The 25,610-nt window shown below is 43.4% G+C and overlaps 1 protein-coding gene across 1 annotated transcript; it reads right to left on the reverse strand.

Annotated features, from left to right (window-relative positions):
- Nucleotides 1–1,016: 1,016 nt before the first annotated feature.
- LOC121329606 (anoctamin-5-like) lies at nt 1,017–25,307 on the reverse strand. Its single transcript, XM_041275271.1, has 20 exons — nt 25,084–25,307; nt 19,722–19,792; nt 13,634–13,747; nt 12,993–13,061; nt 12,118–12,402; nt 11,811–11,924; nt 11,289–11,404; nt 9,371–9,505; nt 9,144–9,249; nt 8,817–8,877; nt 8,525–8,682; nt 6,627–6,701; nt 5,482–5,704; nt 4,607–4,776; nt 3,952–4,049; nt 3,707–3,837; nt 2,987–3,192; nt 2,561–2,763; nt 2,091–2,196; nt 1,017–1,985 (listed from the first exon to the last, which is right to left on the reverse strand). The coding sequence occupies exons 1-20, from the start codon at nt 25,172–25,174 to the stop codon at nt 1,785–1,787; spliced, it is 2,733 nt and encodes a 910-aa protein (XP_041131205.1). The 5' UTR covers nt 25,175–25,307; the 3' UTR covers nt 1,017–1,784.
- Between the last annotated feature and the right edge of the window lie 303 nt (nt 25,308–25,610).

The raw sequence follows: 25,610 nt of genomic DNA on the forward strand, positions 1-25,610 counted from the left end.
TCAGCTGTAGGGTATGGATCACAGCAGTGAAAATTTATTTTGTATATGTAAAAAAAGTATAAACCAAAAAGCATATAGTTTTTAAAAACCTGGGCTAATATTACTAGATACCTGGAATCTCTGAATAGAATCCTTACTGGAACATGTGTACGGTCAAAATTCTGGCATTGTTTATATACCTGTTGAGAAAAAACCGCCAGAGATGGAGGCATGCACCGTTGTTTGTATAATGACATCATAATTATTTGCAGTGTAAATATGTGCTCTCTTCATTAAAAAGCTGATTTATTTTTTACCCGTAGGTTAAAATCAAAGACAAATTTCTACGTCCCCTTTCATCCGAGGCGTGGAGATTCCCTGAACACAACAATATCTGCAGTTTAATTAACTCTTACAAACACAGGCACATTAATGTAGCATCTTTATAATTGGCATACAATAGGCTGATAAAGACGCTGTACCCAAATTGAAATGACTCCAATGCATATATCAAACACAATTCAATACTGGCTTCCCTGCAACCCCATTATCATAATGCCACCGAGAAATGTCACTGACTCTTCCATTGGCTTTTTCAGACACTGCTATCCTGGACGGCCTGGCTGCTGAACTTGTATCTTGGCACAAAATTAGAATGAAATAAAATAAATGAACATAACCTGACACAGAAAGGGTCAACATGACATTAAACATATGGAAGCGTTGAGCATTACAAGGTGCTTCTTTCATGGCTTTTCAGTGGATCTAGTATCCAGCATACAGCACTAGCTTTCTTTGCAACTTTAACTATCTGATCACAATGTGTCTCTCCTGCAGATTTCAGATTGATTGTCATGTTATTTTATTTATTTATTTATTTGTTCACCTACAAGGATTAATTTTTTTATTATTATTATTTACAGCTCTGGACAAAGGTTTTGCATCACCTCGAATTTTAGGATTGAAACATAACTTGAAACAAAACTTAACTAATAATAATGTAATCAAGGAAACTAAATTATATCGCAAAAGTTTATCGGAACCTGTAACAGTAGTACAGTGTTTAATGTTAGATTTCGAAATGTCACAGTTTTTTGTTAAGTACTATGTTAATGTAACTTTGTTCAGAAGGTTTCATTCAACTTGAAGCAAAATGTGTTAATTCTGTAGGGTGATATAAAACTTTTGGCCATAGCTCTGTGTGTGTGTGTGTGTGTGTGTGTATGTATATATATAACATCATAAAGCTGTAATGAAATACCTAAATACCTGAACATACATGCATACAGTGCATATTCCTGTATATTCTGTACATTCCTGTATATAGAGTTTCAACAGCTGCAGATCTTTTGGTCAATCAGCTACAAAAGCAACACTTTAGTACTCCCTGCATTTGTGCCCAGCACTGGCTACGTTCCATCTTTAGATATGACTTCTAAGACAACTCTGGCAGGCTGTGTGGGTGTGCATCACAGTGCTGAACACAGGCTGAGCTGAGGGTCAGTAAGCAGCCTTGTGAAAATGCCAACAGAAGTACTTCAGGTCTTTCTCTTGCATACCAGACTGAATGTTCTAGTTCCTATTAACGCTGTCACTGCAGAGAGACAGCCAGGACTATGAGGAGGAGTGCTGCTCATCGGGGGGAGGGGGGTGGGGGGTGGGGTGGGGTAAGGAATGTAAGTCACTCAGCACAAGTGGAGCAGGGCTTTCAGTCGTAGTCTCACTGATACAGTGGAGGGAGGTTTGCTTGTGTGCTGGTGAAAGCATTCCTCCCTCCCCAGCTGTCCTGGAAGTGCTCGGGGGGGCTACATGCCCTCGGACACCAACTCATGACGGTCCGTGGAGGCAGAGCAATTCTCTTCCAGCTGCTTCTTCATCATCTCTCTCTCGTAGTTGTGCAGGTACTCCTGGGTGAGGTACTTCTCCCTCTTCACCCGCGCCTTCACGTCTTTCGGGATGTCCGGGATCATCCAGGCCACGAAGAACTTCACCATGAACACCACGTGCTGCCCAAACAGGAGAGCGGGGTTAGCTTCAGTGAGAGGACACAGGTATCTTCAGCTATGCTGTACGTGCTGTGTGCTTTATAACTCGGTAACCGTATACATTACCTCCATGATGATAATGAAGACCATTTTAGCCGCCAGGACGTGCCAGAACTGCATGGTGTGCTGGTACTCCTTCTCGTGCCCCGGAGGATAGCGGTAATCGCTGTACCTGCAAGACAGGAAGGACATCAAGAAAATCATGCAATGCAATCCAGGGGTAATGCTGAGAACTCAGGAGTTCAAGTGCATTTCCGACACTCGTTTGGGATCCACAGTTTCAGCCATTCCCTTCCTGCAGCAGTGCTTGTATGCCGGGACCGAGCTGAAAGTGGTTTGAAAATGGTCCCCTTCGTTTCCAAACAGCAGCAGATTGTGCAGTGGGACTTTTAAATGACTGCGGATTTTATTCTAGATTCCGGACTGCAGACGGACAGGGCAGTGAGCAGACCGCCCCCGGTTTGATACCGGGAATGAAGCGCAGTTTCACAGGCCTGGCCCTGAAGGAGGGAAGCCTTGCTGTCTCGTCTCCTTACCTGCAGGTGGTGATGATGGAGCTGTTGAACCAGCTGGGGCTCTCTCCGTCATCCGGCATGTTGTGGGGCTTAAACTGGGAGATGTTGAAGATAGACAGGCTGTTATTGATGTACCCCTCCATGGAGTTCTCCGTGCCAGGGTGGTAGGCATAGTAATAGACCAGACGGGGGATCATGTCCGAGGTGAACGCCACGATAAAGGCCTGCAGGGCGGGAGAGAGGGGACAGGGTTTGGCACAGCTCATTCAAATGGGTTGTAAAGGATTTCTAATCTGCAAATATATGTTTTCCACATCATCCGCATCACACAGATACAGTAGGGGTGTATAAAAATCAAGACTCATTTCAACATCACAAACATTGAAAAGACTTCTGTTCTAAATGCTTGACATTAAAATGATAAACTGAGTGTTTCATAGTCCTCACGTTGGTGACGACAGAAAGGACGGCTACTCCGTGGAGGATCTCCTGCCACGCTCCGATGCTGTGGGCCTTGGACGCCACAGGTCTGCGGAACTGGGTGGTGAACTTCCAGGCGTCCACACGCACTTCCACGATGTTATTGCAGAGAGCGAGGAGAGGGGCCAGAGGGAAGGAGGCCACGAACAGGGTGATGAATCCAAACTGGATCACTGCAGAGAGACACTCAGGTCAGGAGAGGGGGCGGACAAGCAGGGCACCCAAAACAACACCTCGACAGGTCGATGAGCTCTGCACAGTGTGTCAAGGTCCTGCTGCGCTGTGCTTGTCCTACAGCCACCAGGTGTCAGCACTGACACAGACAGGCTTTCAATTAAAAATGTAACTGATAACGTAATTAAGCAACTGATCAATGAAAGTAACAAAAGACTAACACTGCATTTCCACTACAAAAACTAGGCACACCTGATCTTAATTTCATGTCCCTACAGATACAACTCATCGGCTACAGCAGAGACTGAAATGGCTTGAACCGTCTATACAAACATTGATTTTAATGTTATTTAACTCTAAGCCAGATCAATATGGAAAACTATTAGAAACAGCACACGCACATTGTGTTAAACTTTTCTAAGGGATTTGACTCTGGATCATTTGACACCTGGCTGCTTCTGGTGCAGGTCCCCACTACATGCAGTTGAGGAAGGGGACCTGTGTGGTTCTCACCCATCTCCAGGTACTCGTAGAACAGCCCCAGCTGTCCGAGGCACTGCAGGTCGTAGTCCTGCTCCCAGCGGGTGTACAAGCTCTCAGGTTGATTGCGTGCCTTGCGGCTTCTCCACCAGTTTTGCAACCACCTGAATGGGGAAACAGTGAAGGGGGGAGGACGGCGTCAACAGGGGAGACGATCCAGTAAGAGACTGAAATGCAGGATCTCTCCGGTGAACGGGGCTCTGAAAAGCTCCACTTACGGCACAAGGGCTTCCTGAATGTTGCCCCAGATTTGCTTGCCGGCCATGACAATGATTAGCTGAGTGGTGAGTTCAATGAGACAGCCGCCGGGGTCACACTGCAGAGAGCGAGAGCGAGAGAGCATGAGCAGACTGTGGAATCTGTGGCGATTCTGCAAGGTATCAGGCATCATATGGCAGTTACAATGGTTAATGTTGGTTGTCTGACTGTATTTTGGATACTCACGCAGACCCATTATATCAAACCAGTGAGCAATCACCCCAAATTATTATATGAATGAATGCATTCAAACTTATTCTTGGAAATTGGTTCCCATTGCATTGTTGACTCCATATGAGGTAGCATTTTCACCAGTGGGGCTGCATGGCAAACGTCTATTGCAGGGATGGAAATAAGGCTCCCATTGCATAGTGGTTTGATCCATTCCTTGTTTCACCATATGTTTAATCAGGACGCACCACAGCTTGTCAACCACACACACTGTGGCTAGTCAAGCTTCTATTAAAACCTGGAATGGTGAAACTGCTGTGCAATAGGAGTCTTCCAACCCTGAACCAATGTGAAGAAGCAACATGAGCTACCCAGAATTGTGACAGTTCTGTTTTGCAGGGATGCTACTTCAGCTCCAAATGGCTGACAGTGAGGGCGCTGTACCTCCTCATTTCTCAGCACTCCAAACATGTAGGTGTAGCTGCCAGGGTAGCCCACGAACTTGCCCTTGAAGAAGGCCACATAGAAGCAGGAGGAGTAGTAGTTGACGAACTGGAAAAGGAACATCTTCGTGGTCAGACGGTTCTCATACTGTATGTGAGTCCTGGGGATTTCTGAGGGAAATTGCAGAAAAATCAACAGATCGTGTGTGCAGCACTAACTAGCGTTTCAAAACTAAAGTCAGCTACCGCTGTTATAGGCAAACGTGAAACCCGGCTTATATCACGACCCACTTTATAATGCCTATTAATAACTGACAAGATCTGTCGACCTTGGACTCTTGGTCTCCCAGTTTGTGACCTGTCATTGACGGAGTGTGTCTGGTTATACCGTCTCGCGAGGTTTGAAATTGCTGGCTGTGAGCACCCAAGATGCAGAGCTACAGTACGCTGCCCTAGTCCAGCCTCCAACATGCCGATTGCACAAAGGCGCTGCTCTCTTGATAGACGTGGCATATTGTTTTATTTCTGTGATTTTCTTTATTGCTTTTATTCAGTCTCACTAGTTTATTAGTCTCACTAATTAGGTGATTAAGTGCATGTGCTTCAGTCACAGTCACTCAAGCGTGTCATGGTCAAGGATGAATGATCAAGTGATTAAAAACAAACCAAAAACATTTCGTCAATGTCCATCATTTATATACCTTTTTTTTTTTTTTTTTTATAATTATGTCATAATAGTAAAAGTTTCTTTTGATTCTCTATTTGTCTATCTACACACACACACACACACACACACATGTATGATATAGCATAAAATAATAATCTTAAAATAGTGCACCCTGTTATAGTAATATTCTGGCCATGCCCCGTGCTTACCCAGATCAGTGATCCAGATGGCCACTCGCTCGTACAGGGTGTTCAGGATCATGATCACCACAAAGTTGAGGCAGGAGGCTGTGACGGAGGTGGCGAGCTGCGGAGTGATCAGGGAGCCCACCAGCTGCAGGTCCTGGTTATCCTTCATTATGCTGGCGAGAGCGGCGTAAACAGCGAGGCGGTACGCAATCACGCCAACGATGGAGGCGATGATGAGGGCGATCTGTCAGACAACATGCCCCCGTCACATCGTGCACAGCTACCAGAGGGTTTGCAAGGCAAAATTGTAATTACAGTGCTCTTTATGCCTGGCAGCAGGGTGGCTGTGGCTCCCACTTGCCCCATAACTGTCAATGGACACAAATAGCATGGGTTTGTAGCGATGGCTCCCGACTACAGCATTATGAAGGAGCGCTGTGCAGCACATGAGATTAACAATCACACCGTCCCAATGAAACAGCAAGCTGTAACATGCACAGAAGTTTTAATTAGGAGAATGCTCTCCCCAATGGTCAATATTTAAACAAAAGGCATCACAGGTACATTTCATTTGTAATACTGTACACGTGCAATCAGGACCTTCATTGCTTAAACAACGAGCTGCAAGTGATCTATTAAAGACCTGAAAGAAGCCAAGCTCTCAGGACAGCTCAATTCAATAATTCAGTTCAATTAAGGGCATGGTATGGAACAAAGCCTGGGACTGGAATGGAGTGAAGCAGACACAAGTGATGATTACCGTCTTAAAGGGAAAGGTACTTTATCTGGAATTTAGAAGAAGCTGCACCTTTAAAGCTCATGCCTCGTACCCTGTTTTTATTGATGCTGTGCACACTGCAATTCACACAAAGCACATCACTGTGGAGGTAATTCTGGGGCCATTCCTACACTACCAGCAGATTTTTAGTGTCCAATAGCCTAGCCATACTACCGAAATAATGCACAAGCAGCACACTTGAAACCATGCATGCCATTCATTCACAACACAGGGCAGGCAGTGTGAACAGGGTATACGTCTGCAGAATTTGGTTAGCTGACTGTTTCTGTCTAAACTGCTGGTTCTGCTGTCAATTGGCCAGTTCACCAGGATAAGCCCAAGAACCATGGCTCTGCAGCTGGAGGTCGATGAGAATGAAGATGCTCACCCAAAACACGACGGTGGCTCCAGACAAACAGAAACGTGCACACTTGCTTGTGAAGGGCAGGATGGGCTCCATTTCCTGAGTGAGCAAGCAGAGGAAGAGTTAAGTGGGAACAAACAGAGTGAGTTCCAAAGCTGTGAGAATTCATTAGACTGGGGAAACACCATTTCATTACATATTATCAGCATTAAAAACACTGGAAATAGTAGCAGAAACTGTACCCAGCTGCACTATTTTCTAACTGTGGCCCCTTTGCTACAGAAGGATGAATTTGAATGATCTCCAGTTAACAGCAACGTTGAGGGACCAGCAGGAGCTACAGGGCTGCCATACAGTATTACAATCCAGCCGCTGTTGAGATCATTCAAATAGATCTATACAGGAGGGTTGGAAATAAGACTCCCATTGCATAGCAGTTTGATCCTTTCCAGGTTTTACAAGGAGTTTAACCAAACACACCTGACCTTGTTACCTATACACTGTGGCTAATCAAGCTTGTAGTAAAACCTGGAATGTGAGAAACAGCTATGCAATAGGAGTCTTATTTCTAAGCCTGCTAGGGTTTCTTTAATAACACTATGTAACACAATTTTTGTTCCTGGGTAGTAAGTGTTATTTCCTAATTGCTTATGCCTCAAAAGTACAGAAAATGTCTATTATTCCCCATAAACTTTGCTTTTGTGACCAGGACAGTGATATTTTGAAATCTACCTATTTCCAATGGGAAAACGGGCAAATTTTCGTTCACATAGTCAGAAAAAAACAACATATGAATCCAAGTTAACATATATTTATACTAAAGTGATACAAAAATGACTACAAAAGATTTTGAAGTGAGTAGTTTTTCGAGATTTACGATTATACTGTAAATTTACAGTATAATAAAAATTGTTACACGGTGTAATGTATTCTCGAGCGTTGCTTCTGGAATTCTGTAGTTCTGCAGTAATTCTGTAATAACAGCATCTGTAGCTGAATGGTTTTTAATTATGAAATAAAATGTGTGTTACTTGAATTAAATATGACCTGGACACCACCTGTAATGGAACTTATTATTGAGAGAATCATAGAATACAGCCGAGGGGTCTGTGTCACTGATACCGGTACAGTTTAAAGCTGTGGGCAATGAAAAGTTTCACACATACAGCACTGCACAACACTGGTAATGGAATAGAGCGCTGTACCGAATGCGAAGTCAAAAACTTTGATCGTATGTACAAAGCCAATACATATACTGGTATGTGAGGGGCTTTGAGATTGTGACAGCAGCAGCTTTGTAAAATTACAGCCACAAAAGGGTTATGTTCTCCTGTACGATAACCCTTGACCTAGAGGATCATGAACTAGAGCTCTGCAGTGAGTATGAAGCCAGTATCTCAAAGTGTTAGGTCACCTGTAAACCACGATCACTAGAGCTGCACATACTGACTATTCGAACAGAGCTCTCCACAGCTGAGGGTCACAATCCGAATGAAACACCTGAAGAAGCGGCTGCTTGGGTTTGGGTGGATTGCTGTTCTCTGTAGAATCTAAGAAAAGCAGCAATCATCACAAACCCTACGCAACACCGACAATTTGAAGGTAAGCGGCTCCTCCCCCCTGTACCTGGGTGACGTGGTTCATGCCCAGCTCCTTCCTCCCTCCTGTACCTGAGTGACGTGGTTCATGCCCAGCTCCCTCCTCCCCCCTGTACCTGAGTGACGTGGTTCATGCCCAGCTCCCTCCTCCCCCCTGTACCTGTGATGTGGTTCTGCCCAGCTCCCTCCTCCCCCCTGTGACGTGGTTCATGCCCAGCTCCCTCCTCCCCCCTGTACCTGGGTGATGTGGTTCATGCCCAGCTCCCTCCTCCCCCTGTACCTGGGTGATGTGGTTCATGCCCAGCTCCCTCCTCCCCTCTGTACCTGAGTGACCGGGTTCATCCTGCGCCTGGTGCACACGGTCTCGTACTCGGGCCGAAGCTGGAGATGCTGCTGCTCCTCCTCCTCCTCAAAGTCCACTAGGTCCCACTCGTACTCCAGCTGGGCCTGCCGGCGCTTCCAGAACTCCAGGAACATGGTAACTGAGTAGGGGCACCGGAGACGCAGGTTAGGGGCTCTGGTTATTATTATTATAATAATAATAATAATAATAATAATAATAATAATAATAATAACAATAATACTGCGTGCATGCATACATTGTACTGCAACTCACCCCATATGCCCATGAACATGGCAAAGAATAATGTGCCAACATTGTCAAACAGATGGGATTGCTAAAAAAAAAAAAAAATTCCATTGACTATATATACACACACACACATTACATAGCATCTCATGCTACAGTCCAATGTGCTTTACATTATCTGTATCTCATCTGCCAAGTACGACAAACATAATAAGACACGCTGTCAAGGCCAGATTGCACAGATACAAGGGGGGTTATACGATCACATGCCCCGTCAAACTTTATCGTTCAGACTCTGAACTCTGGTGTTTTTATTCAATCATCGTTAATGTCAGGATTGTTTTCAGTACTCACAAAGGAGGAGTCGCAGGTTATGTTCAGTTTCCAATAACCACACCTCCGGTCACACAGAGGACACATGACAATCTCTCCTCCAATATCCACACTGCAGATTTCCTGGCTGTGAGAGAGAGTTGTAGAATACACTGGTGAAGTCACAAAGTAATCCGTTAACCCTTTTTCAAGCACTGCAAACAGCACAGAAACAAGGTCAAGAGCACACAGACAGAGAAGATACCCACCTCCACACATTACCACTGTAGGTGAAAGCACCGTAGCAAAAACAGATTAAACCAACGACCGCCGCATAGAAAAGCATCTCTGTGTAGAAACCCAGCCAGGCAAAGTAGATCCCAATCTTCTCTCCATAGTACTTCCTGTCCCAAGCAAAGAGAACAGAGAAACATTTTACTTACAAAGTCCCTCAGCTCTAACCACTAGAGAACACTCCCAGTCCCTCAGCTCTAACCACTAGAGAACACTGCCTCCCAGTCCCTCAGCTCTAACCACTAGAGAACACTGCCTCCCAGTCTCTCAGCTTACCACTAGAGAACACTGCCGCCCAGTCCCTCAGCTCTAACCACTAGAGAACACTGCTTCCCAGTCCATCAGCTCTAACCACTAGAGAACACTGCTTCCCAGTCCCTCAGCTCTAACCACTAGAGAACACTGCCTCCCAGTCCTTCAGCTCTAACCACTAGAGCCACACTCCAGTCCCTCAGCTCTAACCACTAGAGAACACTGCCTCCCAGTCCCTCAGCTCTAACCACTAGAGAACACTCCTAGTCCCTCAGCTCTAACCACTAGAGAACACTGCCTCCCAGTCCCTCAGCTCTAACCACTAGAGAACACTGCTTCCCAGTCCCTCAGCTCTAACCACTAGAGAACACTGCTTCCCAGTCCTTCAGCTCTAACCACTAGAGAACACGCCAGTCCCTCAGCTCTAACCACTAGAGAACACTGCCTCCCAGTCCCTCAGCTCTAACCACTAGAGAACACTGCCTCCCAGTCCCTCAGCTCTAACCACTAGAGAACACTGCCTCCCAGTCCCTCAGCTCTAACCACTAGAGAACACTCCCAGTCCCTCAGCTCTAACCACTAGAGAACACTGCCTCCCAGTCCCTCAGCTCTAACCACTAGAGAACACTGCCTCCCAGTCTCTCAGCTCTAACCACTAGAGAACACTGCTTCCCAGTCCCTCAGCTCTAACCACTAGAGAACACTCCCAGTCCCTCAGCTCTAACCACTAGAGAACACTGCTTCCCAGTCCCTCAGCTCTAACCACTAGAGAACACTGCCTCCCAGTCCCTCAGCTCTAACCACTAGAGAACACTGCCCCAGTCCCTCAGCTCTAACCACTAGAGAACACTGCCTCCCAGTCCCTCAGCTCTAACCACTAGACCACACTGCCTCCCAGTCCCTCAGCTCTAACCACTAACCAGAACACTGCCCCAGTCCCTCAGCTCTAACCACTAGAGAACACTGCCTCCCAGTCCCTCAGCTCTAACCACTAGAGAACACTGCCTCCCAGTCCCTCAGCTCTAACCACTAGAGAACACTGCCTCCCAGTCCCTCAGCTCTAACCACTAGAGAACACTGCCTCCCAGTCCCTCAGCTCTAACCACTAGAGAACACTCCCAGTCCCTCAGCTCTAACCACTAGAGAACACTGCCTCCCAGTCCCTCAGCTCTAACCACTAGAGAACACTGCCTCCCAGTCCCTCAGCTCTAACCACTAGAGAACTCTAACCACTAGAGAACACTCCAGTCCCTCAGCTCTAACCACTAGAGAACACTCCCAGTCCCTCAGCTCTAACCACTAGAGAACACTCCCTCCCAGTCCCTCAGCTCTAACCACTAGAGAACACTGCTTCCCAGTCCCTCAGCTCTAACCACTAGAGAACACTCCCAGTCCCTCAGCTCTAACCACTAGAGAACACTGCCTCCCAGTCCCTCAGCTCTAACCACTAGAGAACACTGCTTCCCAGTCCCTCAGCTCTAACCACTAGAGAACACTCCAGTCCCTCAGCTCTAACCACTAGAGAACACTGCCTCCCAGTCCCTCAGCTCTAACCACTAGAGAACACTGCTTCCCAGTCCCTCAGCTCTAACCACTAGAGAACACTCCCAGTCCCTCAGCTCCAGCCTCTCCGCTCCTCACCTGATGAGATTCAGGGGCTGCTCCTTGTAAAAGCACATGAACCTGGCCCATGACCTGTACAGGGTGAACCTCTCACTCTTACAGTTCTGGACCTTTGCTTTCTTCCAGTACTGGCACTTTAAAAATCAAAAAGAAAAAAAAATGCTTTCAGTATATACACAGGTTTCGATAAACACACTCTAGAGAGAGCAGACAGTAAATAAAAAAAAATGCAGGAATTTGCATAACCTAATTCATAGTGTGCTTAATACAAGGGCCCAGATTTATCCAGACTTTTACACCTAAAAGAAAATAAAACTTATAGCAAAACAACACTTCCAAACCCACAAATAACCCTCCCAAGCTGCTTGTTACTTGTTTTTTTTTCTGAACATTCATTCAGTTTAAAAATTCCCATTCAGTTGCATGCTGGTGGAAGTTCTTTGATAAATCTGGCCAGGTGAAATGAATCATCTTCATTCATGGCTGCTGAAAGTTTGGCATGCTTTAAAGATTTCGCAGTCTGGAAGGTGGGATCCGTACGTCGTGAAGCGGGAAGGCTGCCGTGTAGGAGCCGTTGCTCAGAAGCTGGTTGATTCCCAGCTTTTTCTTTCCCTCCTCTGTCGCGTAGGGGCACCGTGAGAGAATGTAGTACACCTGGAGAAGAGAGAGAGAGAGGGAGGACAAGAGATCAGCAATCTAAAAAATAAAAAAGCTGGTTGGGTGGTCTTATAAGATATTTAACTAGTTTCGGACAAGGGTGTGTCACATTTAGTTCAATGCCGTGTACAGATTATGCTATGTACGGATTACAAGATACAAGAGCAAAGGCAGAACCTGCTGTACTCACAATCCTGTTGCGGGTGGAGGGGGTGAAGATGGCATCCTTGTCCTTGATGAGGAAGAAGTCCGGCTTCTTATTTTCGAAGGGCGAAGTGAAGTAGTCTGGCTCGGGGTACATCACCTCATAGGGGAGTCTGAAGGGCTTCAACAGCCAGTTCAGGGGCGTCTCGTTGTTGCTGGGGATGTCGCTCTCTTTGAAGGGCACTTTGATCTTCAGGATCTCCGCGTAAGCGGTCAGCACATCCCATGAACAGTGGATCTTCAGGAAGTACGTCTGCCTGTCCTCAGACTCCTGGGATGGGAGACATAGGAAGACACAGGGTTACCAGGGGGAAAAAAAACTCAAACCGGGAATGGATCAAACTGCTATGCAATGGAAGCCTTATTTCCATCCCTGGTTCATCACTGCATTTACACTCAGAAACGAAAACGGCACAGACTCCCCAGCTGAACCCATCCATCCAAGCCTGCTTTTATGCCAGTAAGGTCTGTCTTCTGACACAGTAATACGCGAATTTACAAATATGTTAAAGACACAGTTGTGGGTTTCCAGACAGCACGGTCAAGCAGAAAAAAAGCACTGATTGATACAATAAAGCATACGGTTAGCGATGATAAATGAACACTATTTGCATAGGGAATGTGCAGTAAAACTGCAAGATTACAGTACCGAGGTAAACTTTTAAAAGGTCACCACTGTAATAAAGCCACATGTACAGTACCTTTCCAGCATACTGAAAAATCTGACGACGATAAAACAAGATACAAATTCATCAGTGTAAAATCTGATTCACTGTCCAGTATCCAACAACAGGAGCCCCTAAAGGGAGCCTCACCCCTTGCAGTTTTTCAAAGCCGGCCGCACTGCACTGCCACACTTACACTTTTATCCTCTGTTTCCAGTTCCAGACCGGCCTTCTGCAAATTAATTTCAAATTCCTTTCTCCTTTCCTTGGAAAAAATAAATAAAAAAAGAGAGAGAAGAGAAGAAACACAAGTTTACAGCAGGAACTCCCAAGTACATCTCTGTAAAGACAATAAAGACAATAATGTTTTGGTTCAAAACTCCCCTTAAACCCAGACCACGTTAGCCTTTCATTTTCCTGCAGGATTAGAAAACACAAAACGCTGAAAGACTGCAAGTTACCAGTTCAGATTAATCATTATAGTGATCATCATTACATCATCTTAAAATAAACTGTTCTTGATGAAAGACTATATCAGTATTGCATGGGCAACATTTACTGCAGCAATCTGCCAGGAAGACATACTTGGACATTAATTTGGTAGCATAGCCGACTTCTCTTCTCCCCTCAGCCCTTTAAAACCACAGTATTACAAGAATTATCTTAATGCCTCAAAACAATCTGAGAGGAAGGCAGCGCTGTTAATGGAACACATGACTACGCAGAACCATAGCGTATGTAACAGCATCGTTGATGAGAACCTCCCCCCCCCCCCCCCCCAAATGAAAGGTATACAAGGGGGAAGGTGACTGAAATGAAACAATAAATGAGTTTTACCGCTTTCTTCTCTCCCTCCTTCGTGGGTTCGTCGACGTACGAGAGGACAAAGTCAATCCTCCGGACGCCATCCCTGAAGAAAATTGAGTCTTTGCTCTGAGGCCGTTTCTCTAGCTGCAAAAAATAAATAAATAAAACAAAAACACAGGCATAGACAGTATTAGGGCAATGGGATTGGATTCAGGGAGTCGTGGGCAGCCCAGATAACCTTGCATCGGTGAACCTGGCCATCACTTAGGGGTTCAAATGTAATCACTGAGGTCTAGTAGAAACGGACCAGAGAGCACACTTTCACAGCTGGAACTTCAGGACTTGTGCTTCTCTTCACAGCAGAATGCAGGACGTTTCCTTACCTGATTCTGCAGCCCTGCTCTGTTATTCACACACCAGCACTCAGGTAAAGCGCTTCAAAATCAATTTGTACCAAACATGTGCTCAATTACAATTACAATTACACAGGGGTGCCAAGGTTCAACTCCAATTCCAACTCCATTCTAAATTGCAATGAATTAGGTGTTGCACAATTCACATTGTAACTGACCCCCAGGTCTGCACTCATGCCCAGCGTCCAGTAAACGCATGCAAGCTCTGGCGTACAGCCCGATTGCACTGGCATTTCTTTTACTCCGCAGCTGTGCAATATCACATGGCAGCCACCGCAGTTTTCCTTGGCTGAACATACGTTAATAGTCTTGGATGTGCTGTCACTTTTACAAAAGGGAGAAGGGGAGTGGAGAGGGGAGGTGCTTTGACCTGATAACATCAACCATCTGCATACAAGCAGGCATGCTCTAACCCTGGATAGTTACATCCAAATCACTGAGCACAAAGCAGCACAGCTAGCCATGGAAACCTGCTCTCCTACACAGAAGCACACAGCTCCCGTGGAGACCAGGATAGTGAGCTTCCTCAAAAACAGCGCTTGCTGTACAAGTAAACATTTACCTACGTCCGGCTGTTAGGGCCAAGTGTGCATGGTCACCCAAGGATCAAGGGGGGGTGATAGGGAGGCTCCTCAGCTGGTATTTTTGTTTTACACTAAAAATTGAAGCACCTTGATTTAGAGGTATTAGAATGTTCGGAAAGCACTGGCTCCGTGGCTCCTAATTCCAGTCCAGATTTCGTTTCCAACCAGGTTCTAAATCAGTTAACTGATCCGGCTAAGGATCAATCAACCAATTAAGGACTTGACTGAAACAAAATCCTGGACTGAAGCGCCACTGCCCAGCTCACCCCCATTTACCATACAGTACCCTGGAGCGGCATTTCAGGACCAGTGCCCTTGTCCTCCAGATCTGTGAAACAACCACCACAGTTTAGGGGCGGTACCAAGATCCCCCACTGCTTAGATCATTAAAATAGACCCCCCTACCCCCACCAGGGTCAATCTGTTCAGTTAGAAAAGCAGCACTTACTGCACATATTTAGCTTAATAATAATTTAAAATACATTCCACAAGGCTTTTATTGTCACCCCTCCTTGTAATGGTTTGTGCCAGAAGTAGACAGCATGATTGTTTTCTACACAAGGGGAGATATACAGTGAATCGGTCGCTCCAATTGGCTGAGGGGAACTTAATGACCCATCTAATTAAGGAATGGTTCTTTGCCTGAGAGATCAGAAATTCCTTCCGTTCACAGAGATCAGCTTTAGTACAGAGTAACCCAGTTATATTATCAAGGGGGTAGAGAGTATAGAGAATCTGTAGGGGGTGGAAACATTGCAGGATTTGTTACGGACAAATTTTGATTCTCAAATATCCCGATTCACAGCACAAAGCAAAAAGAAAAAAAACACACAGGAGAGTGTAATCCCTTTAACAGTTTACCATGAACATTATCACAGTTATTTCCAAGCTATCCCATGGTTACACCATGCATTTACTATGGTTACACCATGCATTTACTATAGTTTACCCACCTCTGCTTTACCATGCTTTGAGCTATGCATTATTACTGTGCACTTTGCTATGATTTTACTATGATAAACTTTTATAAGGCGTGGCAGAGAGACTTGCACTATCAATACAAGCATAGGAGAAGAAGCTTTGATAGCAAACCCAAGCTCCCCGATTAACATCCAGGAGACCTGCACACTGAGATTACACGTCAACCAGCATTTCTAAAGTATGGATTGTTGTCTATATCTTTCTCTTGAACACAGGCAAGCGAACTGTTAACATGGATAACATCTCACAGCGCTAAATTATACTCACATCAGATAATCTGCGAGCACCACTTTGAAACAGGAGTCCACCCCAAACAGCATGAGACATTAATCAGACGTGATCACTGACAAAATTAAACAGCCTGACAGTACTGACCATGCAATTAACAAAGCAGTAACAAGTCTACTGGATTGGACAACCCAGCACTGCTTAGAATCTGGAACTGAAATATGATGTGGGTCTGGGGAAGCATGGATCAAGGTGTGAGAGACTGATCTCCTCAGATTCCTTACCCAGGTGTGAGACACTGATGGACAGAGACCTAGGCTGGGCCAGGCCGGTACTCAGCAGTCCACAATGGAAATGTTTTCCGTACAGGCAATAGCAGATCTTCAGACTGCGGTGTTTGAGTTATTCTGGACGAACTGGACCACTCAGGGGGACCGTTTAATAGAAGTGATCTTGACATACAGTACAGGCAGATTAGCTTGGCAAATAAATGATACCTGTGGATTCATCAGACTGGTCATTACAGACAGGTGGTCTTTCAATAACGGGTCTCCATTGTAAACAAGACACCGCGTCTCAGTCAGGCTCCCCTGGTTAACGAACATAATAGAATACATTTATGACTATCCTTCCAGTCCACTAGATTCATGCCCTCCCAGGTGTTAATGCCATCTATATATATATATATATATATATATGTGTTTAATGACACCCCCCCCCCCCCCCCCCCCTGCCCTCCCCACCCCCCACACACACACACGCACACACACTGACGCACATGCAGTCAAGCATGGTGGTCATTCCCTGCTTACCCCTTGCATACTGGAGAGGAGGCAGCTGGACTCTCTGGTGATAGGGCTCTGTCATTAAGCATGGCGGGAGGGAGGGGAAGAGACAGGGAGGTTAGTGGAGGAGCGGTTGAGTGATGGGATGTGGTGGGTTAAGAGGTTTCCAATGGGTAGTCTCCTCCCTGGCCCTCTTTCAATCTCCAGACACTTTGCAGCTCCATATATATTCATTGCAGCTAATTAGAGCCCCGTGAATTATTTTTTATAAGTTTTTAAATGTTGTTTTATTACAGATAAAACAGCTTGAATAGATGTATATCAATAATGGTATAGTATACATCATGTATTAACTACATACATATTTTTTAGAAAACATTATCCGCTTTTGACAGAGCAGACCTCTCGCTAAAAAATCATTTAGTTACCAAAACTTCTCATTAGCGTTAGTAACAGAAACATAAAATCTTTACTTAATTGCCTATTTATAGTACATACTCCCCTGCCCTCCATAAAAACACAATAAGATTAATTAAATATATTGTCCTACTATTGTGAGGCTGTCATAATAATTGCACAAATTAAAAAATAAATAAAAAATCCCACAGGAATAGTATTTAAATCTCACTGCACTGAAGCAGGGCTCCAGTATACAGCAATACAGCAAGCCTGGGGTTTCTCACTATCTAAACACTGAGCAAAGCAGATTTGCACATCAAAAATCATTCAAAACCAAAACAGCATTTGCTCCAGTGCAAAGTTTGCACCACTTGAACAAAAACAAAGAATTAGCATACCGATACAAAATATAAGCAAACAAGCCATATCTTCCCAAAAGGAATAAACAGTGAATGCTTAACGAGGGTATCTTCAGTCTCCAGCCGACAGTTGCAAAATCTATATACAATTATTTTGTCACCTTCTGCTGCATACATCCCCTCATGCTCAAATTATTTGCAGCGTTGTTTAATTGTTATGCGCGGTTTAGGCATTTTAGAAACAAACGTCTCTTCCATCACAATTTGAATTCCCTAACGACTCACTCATGGTAACGGCTGAGCCTTGACAACTACGATTGCAAGTATGTATTTAAAATAATAAAATAATAATAATAATAATAATAATAATAATAATAATAATAATAATAATAATAATAATTGTATAATCCTCCCAATTTAAAAATGTCATTCTAGGTTTGCTTTATAATGATTTTTCGTTTTATTTCATTTTATATTTTCATTTCGTTTTCTACGTTGCATTTCCTTTTATTTTGTGCTATTTCGTACTGGCGAAACACACGGGGCTCTACAGATAATGGACACAGTTATGATTTCGGTCTGCAGACTTCATTGTTGTTGAACCATATTACTAAACCAGGGTCAGGAAGAGACAGTGAAGACCCAGTGGGTGACCATGACCTAGGCTGAGGCATAGCAATCGCAAATGATGACTGCAAGCCATGCAGTAACATATCAAACTTAATTTGAATAATAAAATGTAACAACAATAATAGGAGAAGACACGGACACAGGGACACATTATGCACGGCACAAACTCTATGCAATTTACATTCTGGCACCTTCATTTGCAATGGTGCTTTGTCTTTAAAATGAACGAGATTCAAACTGAATCGCTTCTCAAAGCGCAGGGTAAAAAAAAAAGAAGCAGATGCTGGAATGCAGATCAAACCCTTCTTTGCATGTCTTTCAGATAAAGGCAGGAGCGCCTCTAAAACAAATACAAGTTTTACATGTTTTTGGTTGTCTAATAAAAGCTGGCGAGGGATATCAGCCACTGCTAGACTAGGGTTTACAGTGCACTGCACACTGCTAGATGTTTCGGTCTGGAGTTTGGAAAGGGTCAATATGAAATCAGATAAACAGGCCACTGTGACCCTCTCCTGAATTACCACCTTGCCGTTTTCCTGTTTCTAAAAACTGTTACCTTCCCTTTCCTAAAAATAAAAACATCTTCATCTGATGACTAAGGGATGACTGCCAGTTTTCTTATGCTGTCACCGTATCCTCCAAACAACACCTCACCCACCCCTACCGGAAATAAAACTAAAATAGACACCATCCTTCCTTCCTGTGTTGTGTTCTACTTTTCCGTCTTACACTGCAGAACTCAGCGGTATGCTACTGCTGATCTCCGTGCACCAGCCTGAAACACCATTGACAAAACGTTACGGACTGTAATAAGAAATGTTTTCCCACGGGGTGTTTTTAAATTTGTTGTGTGTTGCTCTAGGTCAGTGTTTCTCAACCCCGGTCCTGAGGACCCGACAAGACTTTTCATTTCAACTGAGCTCTCCATTACTTAACTAGACCCTTAAATGAACTGACAGCTTGCTTAATTAGACCTTTTTGATTATTTTCAGCTCTTAAAATGTTATAGCTAATCTGAAAAATACGCAATTGTTAACAATTAAAAAGGTCTAATTAAGCAATTCAATTAAGGGTCTAGTTAAGTAATTAAGAGCCGAGTTGGAATGAAAACCAGATGATACAGTGGGTCCTCAGGATGGTTTGGGAACCACTGTTCAAGATAAAGGCAGGTGCATGAAATACATAGTAATCTTAGTTATCCCTGAAGTGAATCGTTATAAATGCTCTGTTGTGATATCAATATCGAATCTATAGTATCACTTCAGCAATGCAATAGGTGCAGCATCTCACAAGCTGAAAGGAGAGTAGGGAGATCTAGGGAAGGTTACTTTTCACCTAGCTGAGTTGTTTAATAAGGTCTACATTTTCATTTTCGGTCTATTTGGAAATACTTTCTTTGAATTGCTTAATGAGAATAACAGAACATCCCACATATCTGCTGAGAACAAAGGCACCAGGAAATCACGTCAAAACCAAAAGGTAAAACCAAAAAGTAGAAGCAAGTTCAAGGGGGGGAATGTTAGGGGGGGAAAAACCAAGAATACAATTGACAGACCAAGCGTAGTAACTCTGCAGCCAAAACAAATACCCTAGTGCTGAAGGAACATTTCCAGAGGACCAAGACACGAAACTGCAGGAAGGCTGTGAAATGGTAAATTGCATAGCGTTTGCGTTAGGTCATGCTAGACTTAAGTTGGCATCAATGTACCGCCCTAGTGTGACCATTGCATCTAGTTTACCTCGGGAACACCAGGAAGGGGAGAGGCTGTGGCAGAGTTGGGTAGACAGTCGTGTCCATTATTGTCTTCTACTGGAAGAAAGAAAAAAATAAATGAACAAAAAAAAAAGTGGTCTTTATAAAACAGAAACAAAAAAAACACACCCACATTAAGGCCTCACTAATGACAATGGTTGTTCAAGTTGGTAGAAGCTCCCCGTTATACAACTGTAGGTTGATATTATTTCTTCCCATGCAGGCTGTGGAACACAACAATGATGATATGGAAAAAGACCAGTGCATTTCTACGAACACATGTGAACCCACACCCATTTGAAGATGGAAGATGGAACTGGACACTAACCAGACGTCCACAAAGGCTTACTGAGGCTTCCCCTGTCTTGCACAATCACTGGCACTGTTTGACAATAAAGCACGCTGTACAGGCAAGGCTAGATTAGCGGTTGAGGTTCACTGTGCTTTTTTATCCAGTGTAGTGCTTTTAACTTATTTTTTCCAGGTCACCAGAAAATGTTAAAAATGTACTGACAAGCCTTCTGGTGCCACTTGACGCAGACTGTATAAAAAGTGTTTTGAATGGATAATCCTCATTTAACCTTATAAGCAATTGACAACGAGGGTTAAAAGTAGGCTCCTACTGTACATGTGTTTTTAACAAGGCCAAAGACATTACTATTCCCAGTTCAGCAGGCAAGTCATTTGAAACAGGATTGAACAAGAGAACCAATATGGTTAATAAAAAGGTCATGAAATAAACAGGATGGGAAAAGGAACAACTTCTTTATGACCTTGAGCTAATTTTGCATTTCTTTCCCCTCATTTTATATCTTACAGTTTCTACAAACACTTTGGGGGAAAAAAAAGGACTTTGAGGCATGGGCAAAATAGCGGCAGTTGTCGTTGAAAGACTGGCTTGACATCTGTGTATTAATGCAGAAGAAAGTAAAAAAAAAAAAAACAAAGAAACTCCGGACTCAATCCCTAAACGTACAATATTTATCAGTCCCCCAGAGCCACTCGTTAATTGGTACAGACTTTGGAGGGGAAAGGGGCAGATATAAATGAGGGTTATTTCTTTTGTGATAAATGACTTTCAGTCAAAACAGCCAAGGTTGGCTATGGAAAGAGCGGATCCTGGACATGAACATAAAATGTATACATAAAATAACACATGTAAGAGAATGAAAACATTGCTGGACAACCACAATGCTATAGAGACGCTGCTGAGAGATAGCGAGAGTGATAGCAAGAGAGAGAAGGAGCGGAGATCCTGGGGGAGGGAATGCGAGCGACACTGGAGCGAAATGCAAAGACACCGAGGAACGAACACCCGACCCGGACGCCACAAACACAAAGACTTCAAAACCACTTGAACCGATACCTGTCGGACATTTCTTCCTGTACCCCGTCAGCACTGCTACCCCATCTTTAAAGGGAAGAAAAGAGCAGGTTAAAAAGCTCAGGAGACCTGGAGATGCTGTGGTGGAGGGTTTTCGAAAATCAAATATCATACTAATAAGAACAATATCGCAAAGCATGCCATAAATCCTACTGCAGAACTGTCAGTGTTATTTAGTTGTGCATACAGGTATGATTTACAGAACTATCCAGCGTCTACATGTTCCTGTTCCTGCAAATCAGTAACGATCGCACAAACCTGCTGCCCTCAGCAATTCATGTTTGCGAAAGGTACAGGACTGACAAAACTGGGCTTTAAAACCTTGTCAACTGCCCCATGATATACTCTATACACTGTCAGTGTGCTCCAGGCTTGTTAGCACCTACATTTTCATCAAAGAAGATCACATTGTACTGTACAGTAAGTGGACTATTATAAAGCTCCATTTTATAAAATACCATCTTCTTGCAGAAGTAAGAATTTGCCCAAAGGAATTCCTTCAGGGACGCAGTAATGATTTATTTTTTATTTTCTGAACTGGGAGGTAATCCTAACCAACTGAGGGATGCACTCCACCCTAGCGCACTGCACAACACACCGCAGGCAAACGCATGCATTTCATATACTGCAGTACAGTACACGCTACACCTCAGAACCAAATGCAAATTCCAAATGCAAACAATGCATTTCAAGTAAGGCAGTACATATGCAAACAAGAGTTACAATTTATAAACAATTTTAGGGTCATGCAAATATTTTACCTCCGAGCTCCAGGATATTCACCAAAAAGGTCAGTCATAGATCAGAAGAATGTACAGAGAATCAACGCACAGTAGGAGAAAACCTCAGGCTTTATCTTTTGAGGGTTTTGTACTTTAGTCCAAAACCTTTTGTAACTTTTTCACTGGAGCACAAACAGCTTGACTTCTCGTCAACACGTTTGTCTTATGCTACTTTCTATCGAATCAAAGTTTCTTTTTAGAACTATCTTCAGCGTGAAACACAAGCAGAAGCTAAAGACTAACGCTGTACTTTTTGTGGGGTGGATATATACAGTATGTTCACCAGCTGTCTCGTCTCTAGAAACTCCAGAAATAATATAAATAATTACATCTTCATAAACAGCCTCCAGCCCTGGTTTCCATGGGAACGGCCTTGCACACCCAATCCCTCCTCATGTGCTGCTGGCTGCCTCGCTGCTTCAGAGCAAACAGCACAGTGACCCTGGGCTTGATCGCACTCCAGACCGGAGTTCATTTCATGGAAGTAAAGCAAAGATAAGAAGCTGTAAAGCTGTCCTCTTTTACTGAAGCCCAACTCATCTCAGTAATTGCTGTAAAGTGATGTGCCTCTTGTTTGCTTGCTGACATTAAATTTATTTCCCATGTTTACTAGGAATAGTAAACTCATAAAACAAAAAACATGCACAAAAATGACCTCAAATGGCACTGTAAACTTCCACAGAAATTATATAGCTATCTATCTATCTCTATTATTGTGTAAATGTTTGCAACAGCATGTATGTTTATTGGAATACTTGTCCTCTGTAGCTACAGTAAAACTCTACTGTATCAGCGAGCAAAGAGCTGAACGTTGACTTCTCAGCATGGTCTGCTGTTTGCAGTCGTTACCAGAGCACCATCGCCATAAAAACACAAACACAAACAGCTCAGCAGCGTTCCTAGCAATCAGGAGTCATTGCCACCACAAGACTGCTTTCTAGTGCCACTTGGTATTTGATTCACTTCATTACGCCTTCTCCTCTAGGAAGCCTGTGTTTTGGTTGAATCCGCTGATGAGTAAAGCAGGGAGCCTGCATGTCACAGTCCCATAATAGCAATCAGCCTTTAGCACGCAGCGCTGATCATTAGAATACTGCTCGAGCAGGGGTGCAAAACTAAACATGAACATGAACAATGGTGAGAAATCTGCATTGCCATCCTTTAAGATGCAGAAATGTGCCACCGTGAAACTCTTTAGCCTGTGTGTGTGTATGTGTGAGTTTACAAAACTGTGGGTCATTCTGAGTAAGGAGACTGTGGATGCTTAGCTAAAAAGAATTCTGACCACACGGACAGGATTCTTAAAGGGGCAGCACAGCCTGCCCCAACATTCTGAGCTATTCCCTTATGAAAGTGTGTCTAGAAGAATACCTTGCTATTCTTTACAATCACCTAGTACACTTTGCAATGCTTTTACGATGGTACACTTTTAGTGGGGATAATGTAGTGTTCGGTATTATATTTTCAGTTAACAGTTTATACTCTGGAATTTCCAGTTGTAGCTTTTTCAATAAGTGCTGAAACACTGCAGGACTCAGGATGCAGTGACACACACAGACCACCAGAACACGCATGCAGTGTTCATCCAGTATCTCTCTAACTGCAATTACAGTGCACTCATAAAAAAGCACTGCCAACTAGGGTTACTACGGGTAGCATCACCCTAGGAGGCACAAACGTCAGTATACCAGGATAAAGGCTACAGAAAACAACAGTGGTAGTGTTGGTATGTTTGTATTGTAGCAGTTTTAGTCAGATTCGGAGGATGAAAATGTTCAGTATAGAGCACAGGCTAGCCCACCAGGCAAACAGTACAGCATACAGGCAAATCCACCAGGCAAACTGTACAGGATCTGAGTGGCTGTACTTAACTTGCAGTTAAACCCCAGACAGACAGAAGTTACTTAGTTCCTGAAACCACTTTTAAGGGCATAAGGGAAACTATTGTGTATTTTTGAACCAGTTCACATGTTTCTCTTGTCCAGGACATTCACACTGTATCCTGAAAATGGTGCCATTTTTAAGAGTACCAAACAGAGGCTGTACTAAAAAGCTGCTAAGCCCGTGTGTTGTGTGGGAAATATATTGGAGAACAATGGTGTATTATTATTTTACAAATACAGGCTACATTCAACTATTAAACAAAAAGAAAAACGGGTCAATCATGCAATTGACTACAAAATATGTTTTTCAAACTTAAAATAAATCATAGGTTGTTTTAACTTTCATTGTCAGTTTTCTCTAACCCTCCCAAACTGCTTATCTGTTGTGTGTTTTGTAGCTTCACTGCGATAGCGCTTGCTCTTTGATAACTCTGGCTTTGAAATGTTTGTTTCCATAACCTAGGTGAAATTGATGTACAATTCAAGGTGATTAAGACAACAACGCCACACCGGTGCCAGTACCGAAACCATAAAACTGGTAATAAAACCATTGTAAAACATAGTACTAAAACCACACCACGGGTCAAAGTCAAGCAGTTTGTGCGCAGACCTACACCTAAGCAGTCGTTTAAAAGACATTTGCTTTTGATTAACGCCTTGAGGGCCATGCTTGTTTATAATTAATATTACAAGCTCTCCTCATTGAATTGTCAGCCGGACTTTTGTCAACATTACAACAGAACTCCGTGGATGCATTTTTTTAAAAACACCTCGTTGAAATCAACCAGTAGATTAAAACTATTTTCATTATTGATCGAAATGAAATAGAAATATAGACTTGCGTGCAATAATACAAAGCATTCCGAGTGCCAAGTCTAGAATCCACACGACAATTCTGCGAGTTCTTAAATTGTACAGCAGAGTGATGACTGACACAGTCACGACTAGAAGATACATTTGTCTTTCTGTTATATATACCATAATCACGAATCTCTTGGCTAAATTCTCGATTACGTACGTACTTGTGTGTGCGGGTAGACGAGGAAGAAATGATGTAGCATCTGACGGTAAATTAATGAACTCATAGCGCAGGGCACATTAGTGTTAATAATGACTTTTTTTTTTTGATATATATATATATATATATATATATATTATATATATTATATATATATATATATTATCTATATATATACATTATATATGTGTGTGTGTGTGTGTGTGTGTGTGTGTGTAACTATTCCCGTATGCATTAAATAAATAGGTTAATAACCTGTATGTTTGTGTGTTCAAACTTACCTCCACTTGATTCGTCCGTCTTGGACATTTCTATTAAAGTTGGTTCTTTCTGGTTCTCCCTTAATTTTTTCATACTGCCTGTCTCTGTCATGCAAAAAAAAAAAAAAACACAAGAATACTATTAATAATCGAACCAGTCCGGTATCGGTACCAGTGCTGATGCCAGCCTGCTGCTTGTTGGGTTTCCACAAGCCGGTCCGCTGCAGGCTTGTTCTACAATGAGTGCCACCGACTCTTCTCCAGACTGCTCATCTTCTTTCTAGGCATTCTGACGTGAGCTCTCTTACAGGGGCGTGGCCAGGATCGTACTTTCCGCTGAACGCCACGTGAAACACTTGTTTCATTATTGTGACTGTTTTTGTCTTTTGCAACTTTACCAATGCAGCCAATAGTTTTTTGTTTTTTTTTAATTTTATTTTTTTTTACTATTTGAAAAGGTATCCTATTAGCTGTATTATTGCACACTGTGTGCGCTGTATATGTAAATATTACATTTACTGAAGATAGATCACTTAGCTTGATGGCAC

This window comes from Polyodon spathula, chromosome 17 (assembly GCF_017654505.1).
Source record: "Polyodon spathula isolate WHYD16114869_AA chromosome 17, ASM1765450v1, whole genome shotgun sequence".
Taxonomy (NCBI): domain Eukaryota; kingdom Metazoa; phylum Chordata; class Actinopteri; order Acipenseriformes; family Polyodontidae; genus Polyodon; species Polyodon spathula.